Below are 15,775 nucleotides of genomic sequence, written 5' to 3' on the forward strand. Positions count from 1 at the left end.
CAAGCTCCCCAAGTCCCTAACCTGGGACTTGCAAACAGATGCCACCGCCTGGCCTTCCAACTGGCCACGGGTCAAGAAAGCACAGAAGCATTAACTGACTGGGTACAGCACAAGAATTTTCCTTGGCACTTTCCACTGGCAGTTAACTTTAAATTAAAAGGTAAAAAAGACATTAATTATCAGTTAACAAATTTCAATCTCTATTCAGACAAGGGAATTAATGTGTTTAAAAAAGGCCTCAATAATTATTTCTTGCAGTTTAGAAAGGATGATGATAAAAGTATACCTCTGCCTCCACTCTTCCTTTCTAGTTCCGAGACACTTGGTGCAAGGAAAGCCGTTGCCAACACCTGCTCACCAGGGCTCTGGATTTAGGGGCAGTCCTTCCAAATAATTTCAGGGGGAAAGGCACCTAACCCCAGGGCAAAAGGAAGCTGCTGGCAAGCTGGCCACCTTTGGAAGTTGAATCCTGCCTAAGACCTCCTTCTTTTTTTTTTTTTTTAATTTTTTTATTTTTTATAAACATATATTTTTATCCCCAGGGGTACAGGTCTGTGAATCACCAGGTTTACACACTTCACGGCACTCACCAAAGCACATACCCTCCCCAATGTCCATAATCCCACCCTCTTCTCCCAAACCCCCTCCCCCCAGCAACCCTCAGTTTGTTTTGTGAGATTAAGAGTCACTTATGGTTTGTCTCCCTCCCAATCCCATCTTGTTTCTTTTATTCTTCTCCTACCCACTTAAGCCTCCATGTTGCATCACCACTTCCTCATATCAGGGAGATCATATGATAGTTGTCTTTCTCTGCTTGACTTATTTCACTAAGCATGATTCGCTCTAGTTCCATCCATGTTGTCGCAAATGGCAAGATTTCATTTCTTTTGATGGCTGCATAGTATTCCATTGTGTATATATACCACATCTTCTTGATCCATTCATCTGTTGATGGACATCTAGGTTCTTTCCATAGTTTGGCTATTGTGGACATTGCTGCTATAAACATTCGGGTGCATGTGCCCCTTTGGATCACTATGTTTGTATCTTTAGGGTAAATACCCAATAGTGCAATTGCTGGATCATAGGGTAGCTCTATTTTCAACATTCTGAGGAACCTCCATGCTGTTTTCCAGAGTGGCTGCACCAGCTTGCATTCCCACCAACAATGTAGGAGGGTTCCCCTTTCTCCGCATCCTTGCCAGCATCTGTCATTTCCTGACTTGTTTATTTTAGCCATTCTGACTGGTGTGAGGTGATATCTCATTGTGGTTTTGATTTGTATTTCCCTGATGCCGAGTGATATGTGTCTGTTGGCCATCTGGATGTCTTCTTTGCAGAAATGTCTGTTCATGTCCTCTGCCCATTTCTTGATTGGATTATTTGTTCTTTGGGTGTTGAGTTTGCTAAGTTCTTTATAGATTCTGGACACTAGTCCTTTATCTGATATGTCGTTTGCAAATATCTTCTCCCATTCTGTCAGTTGTCTTTTGATTTTGTTAACTGTTTCCTTTGCTGTGCAAAAGCTTTTGATCTTGATGAAATCCCAATAGTTCGTTTTTTCCCTTGCTTCCCTTGCCTTTGGCATTGTTCCTAGGAAGATGTTGCTGCGGCAGAGGCTAAGACCTCCTTCTAGACTGTTCTCCCCAGAAGTCTGTGCCTTCTCTGCCCCTGACAGAGCCTGGTTCTCCAAATGCAATTAGGAATGGCTTGTGCTGCTCACCTCCAAGTCAAGATGGGTTTCCTGCACCCTCAAATATCTCGAAGAAAAACATTCCCTGGTGAGAAAACAGGGGCTTCTCCTCTCTCATGGCCTTACAGCTCCCATGTTGGCAGAGCTTCCCCGTGAAGAACAATGTTTTTCCAATGCTCTTATTGAGTTCTTTATAACTCGTCATTTCTCTCCCAAAACCTTCTTCTAGAATAGCCTCCCACTTTTTTCCAGGATGGCCATTTTCTTCCCTTCCTTTCCTGGAAGGGAAACTGAACTGGTAACTCTTACTTGATAAGAGTCAGTCAGCCACTGGGAATGGAAAGGAGAAGGGGGTCACTGGCTTTCAGCTCCTCAGATTAAATAGTGCTCCCAGATAGCCATACCAGATGGACAACATGCTGGGAAGCCATCAGCCCTACGAATAAATTAAATTAAATTTATATATAAATTTAAATATAAATTATATTTGAGTTAAATATTGCTAAAACGTTTTGTTTGTTTGTTTGTTTGTTTGATAGACCCTAATACAGGTTGCTTTTTAGCTCCTCTATTGGACCACAAGCACTGAGGATTCCCCATGGCTCACACCTCATAGACCAAAGGACTGAGCAGGAAGATTTGCGGAGGTGAAGCAGAAGTGCCAACCCACTCTGGTCAAAAACGCTTTACCCTCTGCCCCCACCTTTCTGCCTCCATCTTTCCCGCCTCCCCTACCACTTCCCCAACATTTTTTTCTCTCTGGCCCCCAAATATCCTGGTGTTGAAGGTAGATTTGAGGGCATCCATACCCAACCACAGATTCCCTCTCCCACTGAATGGGATCATATCATAGGAAAGCAACCTGCCTTCTATCCACCCAACACACACACACATGCAACAGGTATAAACAAAAACTTCATTAATTCAGGCAGGACTAGAGCAGGAGAGAAAGGAGAGAGGGAGGGAGAGAAGAAAAAGAAGAAGAGAAGGAGAGAGAACAGGAGGAGTCTCCTTATGCACGGACATGCTATACCTCCAGGATATACTGTCCGGTGAAGAGTGTGCTGCCTTCTATCTAAGAAGGGGAGTAAGATTGTATATGCGTATGGCCTCCGGGCTCCCTACAGCACTGTCCCACACCCTGTCAACATCTTCCCCTGGCAGATGGCCAAAAAGCCTCGTCAGTGCACTCCAGAGGCAGTTTCTGGGCTGAGTGGGAGAAAGAGAGTGTAGAATGGACATGGAGGGCAAGTGGAGAATCACAGCACAAGGCAGGTGGGAGATGGGATGGGTGGAAACATTTCCGTGTGCAACTTTCACATTGCTTTGAATTTTGAGTCTTGCAAATGTATTTCCTATTCAAAAAATGAATATAAAGTAAAATTTAAATATTTAAATAAATCAATCATTGGGACACAATGAGACACAGGATAAGAGACAACAGTGTGCCCTGTGAATACATCCATCAGCCCCCTCCCAAACTGGTCCATGAACTTGGGAGAGAAGGGGAGGCTCTTTCCATGTCCCAGACTAGAATTAAAAGAAATTCATAAATTTTTATGAATCATAAACAGTAACAAAAACAAAACCAGATACATAGGATTTAGTATGAGGTTATGGTCTAATTTTATTACACCCCCCAATGACTTACGAATTGGGAACCACTGCCACTGTTTCAATCACTGGGAAAGATTTGGAGGTAAAACAACCTCTTTAGAATAGTGTCCTCCTCCCTGTGGACAAAGACAAACTCATTCACAGCCAGCAAAGAGGCTCTTGTAATGGAAGCTGGTCCTGGAAAGAAGCCAAACACTCCTGGGCAAAATGATGCCAGGGTTTATTGTTTTCAAGGGAACAACAACAAGGTCACGTAATAGGGGTGGCATCCCTCTCATTGGGTGAGACCAACTGCCTTGTCTCCAAGAAGAAATAGTGCTCACCTTGACAAGGTGTGCCTGCTTTGCCAGTGAGCTAAGAAGACGGTCAGCTGGCCATCCAGCTGATAATGGGTTTGAACTATGTGTGGGGTGCCTGCTTTCTCATGCACCCCTAGGAACAACAGTGCTGGCCCTTCCACCTGGAGCCTGCTCAGCAGCAGTAGGAGTCCCCGTCTGCCTAGAGTCCAACCTGGAGGTGCTCAGAACTCAAGACTCAAGACTCATGAGGAGATCCCACTAAAGAAAACCCCATCCTCCAAAGAGAAGGGGAGTAGTCCACCACTGACTGGTCTGACTCTTCACTAATTAAGCCATATGCCTCCATCTCCATCCAGGATGGGTTCAGAAAAGCAACAAACTATGGAGTACCCAAGAAAAATACTGTGAATGTCTCAAGACCTTGTTGGGATCTGATGGGAAGGTCGAGAGTCCAACCTCACCATCACTGAGCCCCTTTATAAAATAAACCAATGCTTCCCTGTTAAATGAAAATGAGGGAAAAAACGCAAGGTTCCTAAAACTTGAATAAATGAATTATTCTGAAAAAAATTAACCTCTCTGACTTAAATGTTCTTCTCCTTTCTATTACCCATGTTTATATCCTTAAAACATAACTTCATAAAAACTTTATCATCTAAAAGCTTGTGTCTCATCTCTCCTCTATTATAAAAGCCTTATTATTGCATTATTTTCAAGTTATTTGGGCAGCTCTCTCATATAAGCCTCCCACACAAAAATTCCCATCATCTTGTATAGATGAAGGTTAACCCTTCATTCCCAAAGATTTCATCCCCAAATATTTCTTTAAAAAAGGGGACATTTTCCTACATAATTTGAGTATCATTTTCACACCTGAGAAATTTAACACAGATAAATATTATCAAATATGCAATAATTCAAGTATACAATAATATTAACAAATATACATACAAATAACAATAAATCATATTATCAAATGCCCCAATCATCTGAGACCATATCAAGGACCAATGTATTTAATCTTCATGCCTCTTTTGTTTCCTTTTTTTAAAATTTATTTTTTATTTATTTTCAACATAACAGTATTCATTATTTTTGCACCACACCCAGTGCTCCATGCAATCCATGCCCTCTCTAATACCCACCACCTGGTTCCCAAACCTCCCACCCCCCACCACTTCCAACCCCTCAGATTGTTTTTCAGAGTCCATAGTCTCTCATGGTTCACCTCCCCTTCCAATTTCCCCCAACTCCCTTCTCCTCTCTAACTCCCCATGTCCTCCATGCTATTTGTTATGCTCCACAAATAAGTGAAACCATATGATAATTGACTCTCTCTGCTTGACTTATTTCACTCAGCATCATCTCTTCCAGTCCCGTCCATGTTGCTACAAAAGTTGGGTATTCATCCTTTCTGATGGAGGCATAATACTTTTGTTTCCTTTTACCTAAGAGGTAGATCCCTTTTCTCTGTTTGTGTTTTTGTTTTCATTAACAACATATTTGTAAGTCTCCGAGCCAGTTGTTTCATAGAATGTTGGTTGAGCAGTCTGATTTTGCCCATTGTGTCCCCATTATTAGATTCAGGTTCAGCGTGCTGGGCCGGATTAATAATATCTGATGCCGTGCCCTTCTCCCTGCATCAGAGTGGGAGCCCATGATGTCAGCTCCTCCCATGACTCTGTGGCTGACAGGTGGCTGGGCTGGACAAGGAAGTTACTCCTGTGATTAATAAAGAGCCTGAGAGGTGCTAATCTGAGGTAGTGTGAGGTCGCAGCTCCCCAGCTTTCCATCCCATGGTTTTCACCTGACTCAAGTGAGTGACAACGACAAAATAAGGATTCTCTAATTCCATCCCTTTCCCTTTAACTCTGTCTCCTCCTTTGGTTTTGTTGCAACTTGCTTTTGCCAGCGAATAGGAAGGAGGGGATCCCCACTCTAGCTGGGGGAATAAGTGGAGCCTCAGGCAGGAAATGGCATTGGAGATGTGAAAGGATATTGAAAAGGCTTGCATCTGGCACCTTCTCTCAGGAAGGAGATACAGCCCACAAACGCAAATGGGGCCCTGGTAAGGGCCAGGTGTCGGTGTCGGTGTCGGCGGTCCTCCTTCCTCCAGTCTCCCGCTGGTTCTTGGGGCACACTCGAGGAGCCACGTGGATGAGATGAGGGAGCAGGGCTCTGTTCACAGCAGGACTTCAGGTTGCTGGGTCCTGGGGCGACATGAGATGAGGCTCGGTTTTCACCCACTGCCTGGAGCATTCATAAACCTTGTGAGTCCCATATCCAGATGCTCTGTGGCTCATCTGGGCCAGGTACCCACTGTTCTTCAGACACACAGCTGTAGAACACGTGTGCTTAATACAGCATCTAAATACATCAAGGTTACTTGAAGGTTTGGAGAAATAAACATTTTAAAACAAGTAGGAATATAATACAAATGCAAATGTAGGGAAATGTGAAACTAAATATGAGGTCACACAGAAGTCTTGTGCCTTTGGTAAGCATCCCTGTGCTATCCCCAGAACCCAAGGGACATGTACCTTGTCCCTCTACCTCAAAGACCACTCTGACAGAGACATTCAGGAAGTACTGTCCCAGCCAAGGAAGCAGCAAGTAGCCCAAATATCTGACACCACAGAGGAAAAATAGATAGTGGGAGGACTTGATTATATACAAGCAAATGGAAAATTGACTGAATATTGACTTCCTGGAAGTCAATATAATGGTCCCATGAAGGGAAAATTACTAACAATTAATCTTTAAACCTTGTGTATCCTTATTTGTAGAGAAGGTTCTAAAATGCTCTCTTTTGTCTTACCCCAGCGATAACTAGTAAACTTTGTAGAGTCTGTTAGTAAAGAGAAGATGGGATCTAACTTCTTTTAGGGTTTAATTTTGAGGGGTCGGTTCAAAGTCTATATTTTGCAGACAGGGAGAGAACGGGAAGGAAGGGGGGGGAGGGAGGAAGGGAAGGCGGGGGGGGGGAGAGAGGGGAAGGGAAGGGGAAGAAAGAAAGGAATGGGGGAGGGAGAAAAGAGAAAGAGAGAGAGAGAGCAGGGAAGGAGGAAATAATGAAGCCAATCAAATAGAATAAAGATTCCAGAGTCTTACCAGGATTTGAAATCTGACATACAATTAAAATTGTTTCATAAAATGGAGAAAAGAAATTAAAACTTTAAATAGAACAGAATGAAGTCACTATTTTTATGGATTTTTTTTAAAAATCCAAACTCTGAGGGCTCAGATTTAGTTAAGCCACCATAAAGTGAAAAACCAATAAACCCTGTAAGAGTACATTTTTATGAAGTGGAAACTATGCTAATTTTTATAATTACAAAGTAGGAGACTTTTTGGAGCTGTCTACTTTAATCGTGGGTCCTCTTAAATATTTAGTTTATTGCCTCCTTGGAACCAAAGTCTGAGCAGATGAAATTTTAATGATGTTGGAAAGCTCACTAGGATCCCACCGCCGGTAGAGCATGTTAGATAACAGACCGCATACTCATGGAGGAGAGTAGCTTGCTCTAAGAACCCAGGGGCCTTGGATGCAAAGAGAGCGGCACGACACTGTGCTTCTTGGTCCTTCCTAGTAGAAGTATATGTCACCACTCAGAAGACCTCCTGGTGAAGGACTGAGTGCCAAGCTTCACCCCGCCTCATCATCAGCCAACACTTACACCCCATCTAAACCGCACCCTTCCTGAAATCTCTCTCCTCTAGTATTTATCCAGTTTGTAGCTCTCTATTTATTTGTTGAAGGTATGTCACCTCAATGAGACTGGAAGTCCCATGGGGTTGGGGATCCTTCTCCTGGTCTTCTCCAAGTACCCAACATGTGCAGAATGAAGAAATGCATGAATGCAGGCCTGAATACACAGCTCCCAAGTAGCAGTGCTATCTGGGAGCTTTCCTGCTGGCCTGGGAAGCAGTTACTTGGTAATTGTACTACTAATTGTCTACCTGTACTCTTATCTAACCAAATGGGTAGGCTAAAGACTCTGGCCTCCTATAAATTCAGTCATTCATTGAGCTAACGTTCTCTGAGCTCCCTCATGTCTCAAACACTAGAGTAGGAGCTGGAGGTACACAGACGAACAGAATACAAACACTTGTGTGAACAAATCAATCAAAAGCCTGCAATGACATCTCTTCAGAGATGAGCACACTGAAGCTTTGTCTTTTTTTTTTTTTTCAAAGAAAAATTATAAACTTGAGAGGAAAAAAGAGGTGGCAACTTTGACTCACCAGGATCCAAGTCCAGAGGAAAGCAGCCTCTCTGTCTTCATTCCCTGAAGCACCAAAGTTTCCTTTCCTCCAAGCAGCAGACACTAATAGAGACCCTTAAATTTGGGAGACCCAAATGGAAACCCTCAGCAACCAAATAACAAATGGGTTTAATCCACAATGCCAACTTTATTGACGGAGTTGGGAAGCTACCACTGGGCTAAGTGGGAAAAAGTCACCATCAGTTAGTGATGTCTGTCATAAGCACCATATGTCATACTTTTGTCAGTCTCACCCTAGGAGGTGGACTTACTATGGAGCTGACATGGAGAAGATCAGAGAAGAATTTTCTGCCCCTGCCTTAGCACAATATTGGGCATCCAGTAAATGCTCAAGAAAAATTTAGTTAGATCAATTAGTCTCTACTCCCGTGACATTCACTTTATGAATTCATGTCCACCGTTGTACCATTTCGTAGCTGAAGAACCCATAAGAAGGTGACTGGGATGGAAACATTGAAATAGCCTTTGTTCTGGTTCTAATTTATCGTTATCTGATAGAGTGACGGTCCTCTAAGTCTTCTGACGCACGTGATAGAGCCCAGGACATTCCTAATCAGAGTAATGCCAAAGGACACTCCCTGCATTCCCCATGACCTACAGACCTTCCACCTGCTCTTACAATCATGTGTTTCTTTATCTACAAGTCTGTAAAGACAGTGACAAGTTCTAGTTCATTTTTGTTTTGTCAGCTGCAAAAACAGCGTTCATATAGTAGGTCTTTATTAAATGTTAAATACGTGAACTAAAAATCTTACACCAAGAAGTCAGAAGCCTTGGCTCAACGATATGTAACATTTGAACGTTTGCACCGCAGCTGCCTCCTCAGTTTTCCCTGTACTGCAGAGCAGAAGAGTCACTGAGACAAGACATCTCTGAGCTGGAAAGGAAAGGATAAATTCTGCTTATGTGAGGCAGAAAAGTAGTTATGTTGTAACTACTGCCTATTATACATGGCACAATGTGCGGTGGTGTTTAAATATATAAAAAGCAATTATGGAGGCTTTACAGCAACAAAAAGAATCCCGTTAAAAAATGAGCAAAAACTTGAATAGATAGTTCTCCAAAGATGGTATGCAAATGGCCAACAAGCACATGAAAATAGGTTTGATATCATTAATCATTAATCATAATGAGATACCACTTCATACCACTAAGATGGATATTACCAAAAATCAGAAAATAACAAGTATTGGTGACGATGTGGAGAAATTGGAACCCTGGGGCACTATTCATAGGAATGTAAAATGGCGCAGCCACTCTCACTGTGAGAACAGTATGGAGGTTCCTCAAAAACTCAAACATAAAATTACCAAATGATGCAACAATGTCTCTTATGAATATTTACCCAAAAGACTGTAATCGGGGCCTTGAACATGTATTTGAACCCTTGTGTTCGTAGTAGCATTATTCCCAAGAACCAAAGAGCTCAAAATTCTATTCATAGGTGATTGGGTAAACAAAATGTGGTCTCTACATGCAGGGCGATGTTCTTCAGCCTGAAGAAGGAAGGAAATTCTGACACCTGCTCCAACATGGGAAAACCTTGATGACATCGCGCTAATGAAAGACACCAGACACAAAAGTACAAAATGGTATGATTCTACTCATATGAGGCCCTATAGTGGTCAAACTCATACAAAAGGAAAGTAGGATGGTGATTTCCAGGGTCTAAAGAAGCAAAATACTGGAAGCCACCTAAGTGACCATCATGAGAGGACCAGCTAAATAAATCATCATTCCAAGCACACAATGGAAAATTTTGCAGCTGTAAAAACGGATCAAGATGCTCTTTATATATTCATATGGAAAGTTTTCCAAGATAAATAAAAAAGTGAAAAAGCAAGGTGCAAAGCAGAGTGTATAGTATGCTATGATTTGTGTTTTGAATAGGGGGAGAATATGTCCTTGATTTACTTGCATATGCACAAAATTTTCCTGGAGGAATACATGAGGAACTAATAAAAATTGTTGCCTATAGGGAGGAGAAAAGGGAGCAGAGGAAGGAGGTGCTTTTCACACATTCCCAGATTGATTTTTCACTTGAGCAACATGTGAATGCACTGTCTATTCACATAGATTGGTAGAAACCACTTTTTAAAAAAATAAAATAAGGGGCGCTTGGGTGGCTCAGTCAGTTAAGCTTCTGCCTTCAGCTCAGGATGATCTCAGGGTCCCTGGTTCGAGCCCCTCATCTGGCTCCCTGCTCAGCAAGGAGCCTGCTTCTCCCTCCCCCTCTGCTGCCCCCCCACACTTGTGCTCTCTCACTCTTTCTCTGTCAAATAAATAAAATCTTTTTAAAAATTAAGTGGTGATGCAACATGGAGGCTTAAGTGGGTAAGAGAAGAATAAATGAAACAAGATGGGATTGGGAGGGAGACAAACCATAAGTGACTCTTAATCTCACAAAACAAACTGAGGGTTGCTGGGGGGAGGGGGTTTGGGAGAAGGGGGTGGGATTATGGACATTGGGGAGGGTATGTGCTTTGGTGAGTGCTGTGAAGTGTGTAAACCTGGTGATTCACAGACCTGTACCCTTGGGGATAAAAATACATGTTTATAAAAAATAAAAAGTTAAGATTTAAAAAAAAAAAAAAATTTTTTTTTTTTAATTTTAAATTTATTTTTTATTTTCAGCATAACAGTATTCATTATTTTTCACCACACCCAGTGCTCCATGCAATTCGTGCCCTTTATAATACCCACCACCTAGTACCCCAACCTCCCACCCCCCACCCCTTCAAAACCCTCAGATTGTTTTTCAGCGTCCATAGTCTCTCATGGTTCACCTCCCCTTCCAATTTCCCCCAACTCCCTTCTCCTCTCTAACTCCCCATGTCCTCCATGCTATTTGTTATGCTCCACAAATAAGTGAAACCATATGATAATTGACTCTCTCTGCTTGACTTATTTCACTCAGCATAATAATCTCTTCCAGTCCTGTAAGAAAACCTTTTTAAAAAAATTTTTTTTAAAATTCTTTCATTCAACCTTAATGGTGCAAAAAGGAAAAAAAAAATAAAAAAAAAATAAAAATTAAGTAAAATAATAATAAAAGTAAGCTCTTTAATAAGAAAAATTTACTTATATTGAGCTTCTGATAGTAACCAATTATTGAGAGGCTCTATATTGGTTTCCTGGTGCTACCACCAGATAACCAAATAACCACAAAGTAGATAGTTTATAAAACAGAGATGTATTCTCTCCCAGTTCTGGAGACCAGATGTCTGAAGTTAAAGCATCAACAGGGCCATGCTTCTTCTGAAGACTCTAGCAGAAAGTCCTTACTTTTCTCTTTCAGGTCTGGTTGTTGCCAGCAGTCCTTAGAGTAGGTTGCCTTCTAGCTGCTTTACTCCTGTCTCTGCCTATCTTTGCACAGCATTCTCCCTGTGAGTCAGCATCTCTGTGTTCAAATTCCCAGCTTTGTAGAGACACTAGTTATTATGGACTCAGGACCTATCCTAACGACCTCATCATAACTTGATTACATCTGCAAAGACCTTATTTCCAAATAAGGTCATATATATAAGTTCTAGGTGGACATAAATTCAGGGAGGAAACTATTAAACTTGGTACATGCTCTAGAAGAGTATGCTGGTATCTGAGTATATAAGAACCCTGTTTCTTGGCACCTCAGAAGCATCTGTCTTTCTCTCTCCCAAGGTTGAGGTAAAGATCACCCAAAAGGAGCACCTAAGTGACCTAACAGAGAAGTTGATACAGCCACTCTTTTCTATTATCATTCCCATCATCATTTCTGATTCCAATCCTGTGATAAGGTTGCCAAAAATGCTCTTGGGCTCACTTCCTCCTAATTCATCTCTTCTGCTTCCTTCCATCCCTTGTATCTTCTGCAAGTGCAGCTCTAACTAGCTCTGAATCATACTATATTCTCTGCCCCTATTATGAGAAAGCAAAGACAGAGACAATAGCAGTCACCATACAGGTGACCACACTCCACAGGAAGTGGAATCAGGCCACCTGAGCTCAGACTCACACACGTTGCATTACCAGCAGAGCAGCCTCATCCAAGTTACTGGGCCTCTCTGAGCCTGTTTCCCAACCAGACAAGAAAAGCTTCTCTGAGAAGGTGGCATAAATCTGAGATCTGAATGGGATATATGGAAAGAGTGTCCAACACAGAGGACCAACAAATACAAAGGCCCTGAAGTGGAAACAAATTTGACCAACACAGAAAGAAAAAATAGGCCGGGGAGTCTGCAGCATGGTAGTCCAGTGAGCTTGTGCATGGGTGGGTAACATAGGGGCAGCGAGTGACAACTGAAGTCATAATAATAAAGTAGAGGCAGATTAATTTGACCTTGGATGACTTTGTTTTCCTTAAGCATAATGAGAAGTTCTTGGATAGTTTTAACAAAACAATAAATAAGATCTGACTTAATTTTTAAACAGTCTGTGTTGTTTAGACTGGAGCTTCAGTGAAAGTGAGGAGACCGGTAAGAGGCTAAGGCAGTTATCCAGGCAAAAGGTGATGGTGGCTTGGACCATGATGGGAGCCATAGGCATACACCCAGTGGATGAGTTGGGGAAGTATACCATGGAGGCGGAGCTGGCAGGACTTGCTAGTGGATTCAGATGTTGCACTAATGCAAAAAGATGCATCAAGAATTGCTTCTAGATTTTTTTCATTTCATAGTGGAGATCACTAAAAGTTCTATTTGGGGTTTTTTTTGGTTTGAGAGGCATAGTAGCCAGAGCTCAGGGAAGAAAATGAGGGTGAAGATATATTTGTAAATCATCAGCATATAGATGATGTGTAAAGGCACAGGACCCTAGTGAATCACCTAAGGAAAAAAAAAAAAAAAGTAAATAGGAGAAAAAAGATCATGGACTATGCTTCTCCAAGATGACATCTGGTAATAACAAACAACAAAAAAGCAATTTGAGGGAGGAGGAAAATCAAGCAAATGAAACAACATGAAAGCCAAAGAAGAAAATGTTTCAGGAGAAAGTGGTCAGTTGGTTCAGATGCTACCAAAAGGGCCAGGGAGAGAACCCACATGGCTCTCACGGATCTTAACAAAATGGCATCCACTGATGACCTTGACATGAACCGATTCCCTGCTGTCCTGGGGACAGAAGCCAGACTGAAGTGAGGAAATTGGGAGATGAGGGACTATACCTATAAAGTGTTTCTCTTAACACAGAGCCAGGTACACAGTAAGCTCTGCTAAATGTCATCACATACCATTACCCTGTGCATTCCACATGACTCCTTTAAGTTGTAGACTGCTACAGGCAGAAACACAAAAGTCAACATGCATGTCAAAATGACATCTCAGCCAGGAAAGGGTATCTGCAGAGTAACTTGACCAAGACAAAACAACTATTTTTGAGTAGGTAAATAAAGATAAATTTATATTTCTATCCTAAAATTTCTATTTTGCAGTTGGAGTTTCCTCAAATTTGAAAATAGAGGCACCATATAACCCAGCAATTGCACTACTGGGTATTTACCCCAAAGATACAAATGTAGTGATCCAAAGGGGCACACACACCCCAGTGTTTATAGAAGCAGTGTCCACAATAGCCAAACTTTGGAAAAGCCTAGATGTACAACAACAGATAAATGGATAAAGAAGATGTGGGAGATATATATATGGAATATGATGCAGCCATCAAAAAAACTGAGATCTTGCCATTTGCAATGACATGGATGGAACTAGAGGGCATTATGTTAAGCAAAATAAGTCAATCAGAGAAAGACAATTATTGATCTCACTGATAGGAGGAATTTGAGAAATAAGACAGAGGATCATAGGGGAAGGGAGGGAAAAATGAAAAAAGATGAAACCAGAGAGGGAGACAAATCATAAGAGACTCAATCTCAGGAAACAAACTGGAGTGAAAGGAAGTGGGAAGGCTGAGGTGGCTGGGGGATGGACACTGGGGAAAGCATGTGCGATGGTGAGCACTGTGAATTGTGTAAGACTGATGAATCACAGACCTGTACCCTGAGACAAATAATACATCATATATTAATAAAATATATACATATTAAAAAATGTTTGGTCAAAACTATAAGAAAATTCATGATGTACACAAAGAAGACTACAGGAGCTTGAACCCTGCTGTGCCATGGGGTCCTGAAGTGTAGGTGGAAGGATGCGGACAGTGAGATACAAGAGTTCTGCGGGTCATGTAGGCCCAAGGACAAACCTGCTGGAGTTTTCTTCCAATGTGAAAGAGTTGTTCAACGAATAAGTTTGCTTTTCTTTTTTTTTAAACATCACATGCCCTGATGCCTCAGCACTTCAACAATGTCATCAGAAATGAGAGATGCTAGATGTGTGACTTAATTGGAAGGTCATGCTCAGTGACATTTCCTGTAGGCTGTGACAGCATGGTACCAGCTCATTTTGTAAACAGGAGGAGGGAAAAACCTTCTTCAGCCATCATTATACTCAAAAACTCTGTGAATTCAGCAGAAAGCCAAACGAGCAAGCAAAATGCTATGACCTCTCACACTCTGAGCTCCATCACCCTGAGCAAGAAGCTGACTAGCCCTATCAAATGATCCCCTGTTTGATTTGCCCCTTGGCTCTGATTCTGCTGTTAGGAGATGTGCAACATGCCAGCTTAATCCAGAACCATTGTCTTCCACAACCTTAAAAAGACCCTTCTTCATCCAGGGAGCCTGATGACATGTTGATCTGTCTGGTAAATAATTAATTATGTAGAATATTAAGAACATCTCTCTCTATTCCTTCTCCTTGCACTTAAGATACATAGGGAAGAAATGGGTTTATCAAATCCAAGTCTCAGATACTGCCCCTCATTTATTCATTCAACAAAGATGTATTGACCCCTATTATATACGAGAAGCTATTCTAGCCAGCAACACACAAAACAGCAATACATAAGACAGACTTTTAGGGACCCTCAAGAAGCTTATTTTCCAGTGGCAGAAAGAGACCATAAACTAGCAAAGAAAGGGCTCTGTAATACTCATTTTGAATACTAGTAAATGTTAACAACAATAATACAGCAGACAAAGGAATAGAGATGACAAGAGTAGGAGAGGTCACAATTATAAATATGGTTGGCAGAGAGGTCCTACCTGTGGTGGTACTGTGTTAGCATGACCTGATGAAATGAGGAAGTTAATCTGGTGAATATCTGAAAGAAAAGCAAGGATTCAAGAAAAGGGCACTGGAAGCATAAAGCTCTAAGACAGGGGTAGGCGTGGCATATTTTAGAAACTGCAAGTATACCAGTGTACTTGTAGAAAAATGAGAAGGAAGGATCCTGGAAGAATTCAAGATTGTAAAATTACACAGGTATTAGACATATAGAGACTTGAGGACCCTGGTGTTTTTTTTAATAGATTTTTTCCTAAATGTATTGAGAGGCTTTTAGAAGAGCAGGAGAAAGGCATGATTTGATTTATATATTAAAATATCACTTTGGGGCATGCATGGATGGCTCAGTTGCTTGAGCATCCAACTCTTGATTTCAGCTCAGGTCATGAATTCAAGGTCTTGGGATCAAGTCCTGCACTGGGGCTCCATGCTCAGTGTGGAGTCTGCTTGGGGATCCTCTCTTTCCCTCTCCTTCTGTCCCTCCCCCTGCTTGCAGTCTCTCTCTTTCTCAAATTAATAAATAAATGTTTAAAATTTTAAAAAATAAAATATCACTTTGGTTATCTTGTGGAGTAGAAGTAAGTAGGAGACTATTGCCAATGAGAGATGATGGTACATCCCACAGGGTGATAGTAACAGAGGCTGTATTTGTTTCCCAGTGTTGCTGTGACAAGTTAACTCAAACTTAGTACCTTAAAAGAACACTAATTTATTATCTTATAATTCTGTAGGCCAGTAGTCCAGGACAGTTTCATGATGCTGAAATTGAAGTGTTGATAG

At 41.6% G+C, this 15,775-nt stretch overlaps 1 protein-coding gene across 9 annotated transcripts in view; it reads right to left on the reverse strand.

Annotated features, from left to right (window-relative positions):
* Positions 1 to 4,856: 4,856 nt before the first annotated feature.
* The window catches only part of IGSF5 (immunoglobulin superfamily member 5), a 74,806-nt gene continuing 63,887 nt past the window's right edge, over positions 4,857 to 15,775 (reverse strand). For 2 of the 9 annotated variants that reach the window (XM_082697547.1, XM_082697546.1), the window contains 2 exons: positions 7,845 to 7,949; positions 4,857 to 5,819 (listed from right to left, as the gene is read on the reverse strand). In XM_082697547.1, the coding sequence (XP_082553673.1) occupies positions 5,572 to 5,819; positions 7,845 to 7,949 (353 nt within the window). In that variant the 3' untranslated portion in view covers positions 4,857 to 5,571. Of the gene's footprint in view, positions 5,820 to 7,844; positions 7,950 to 8,650; positions 8,773 to 15,775 lie in introns of those variants that run through there. The other 7 variants (XM_082697551.1, XM_082697543.1, XM_082697545.1 and 4 more) reach the window with 5 other exon arrangements.

This window comes from Mustela nivalis, assembly GCF_964662115.1.
Source record: "Mustela nivalis genome assembly, chromosome: 1".
NCBI classification, from domain to species: Eukaryota; Metazoa; Chordata; class Mammalia; order Carnivora; family Mustelidae; genus Mustela; species Mustela nivalis.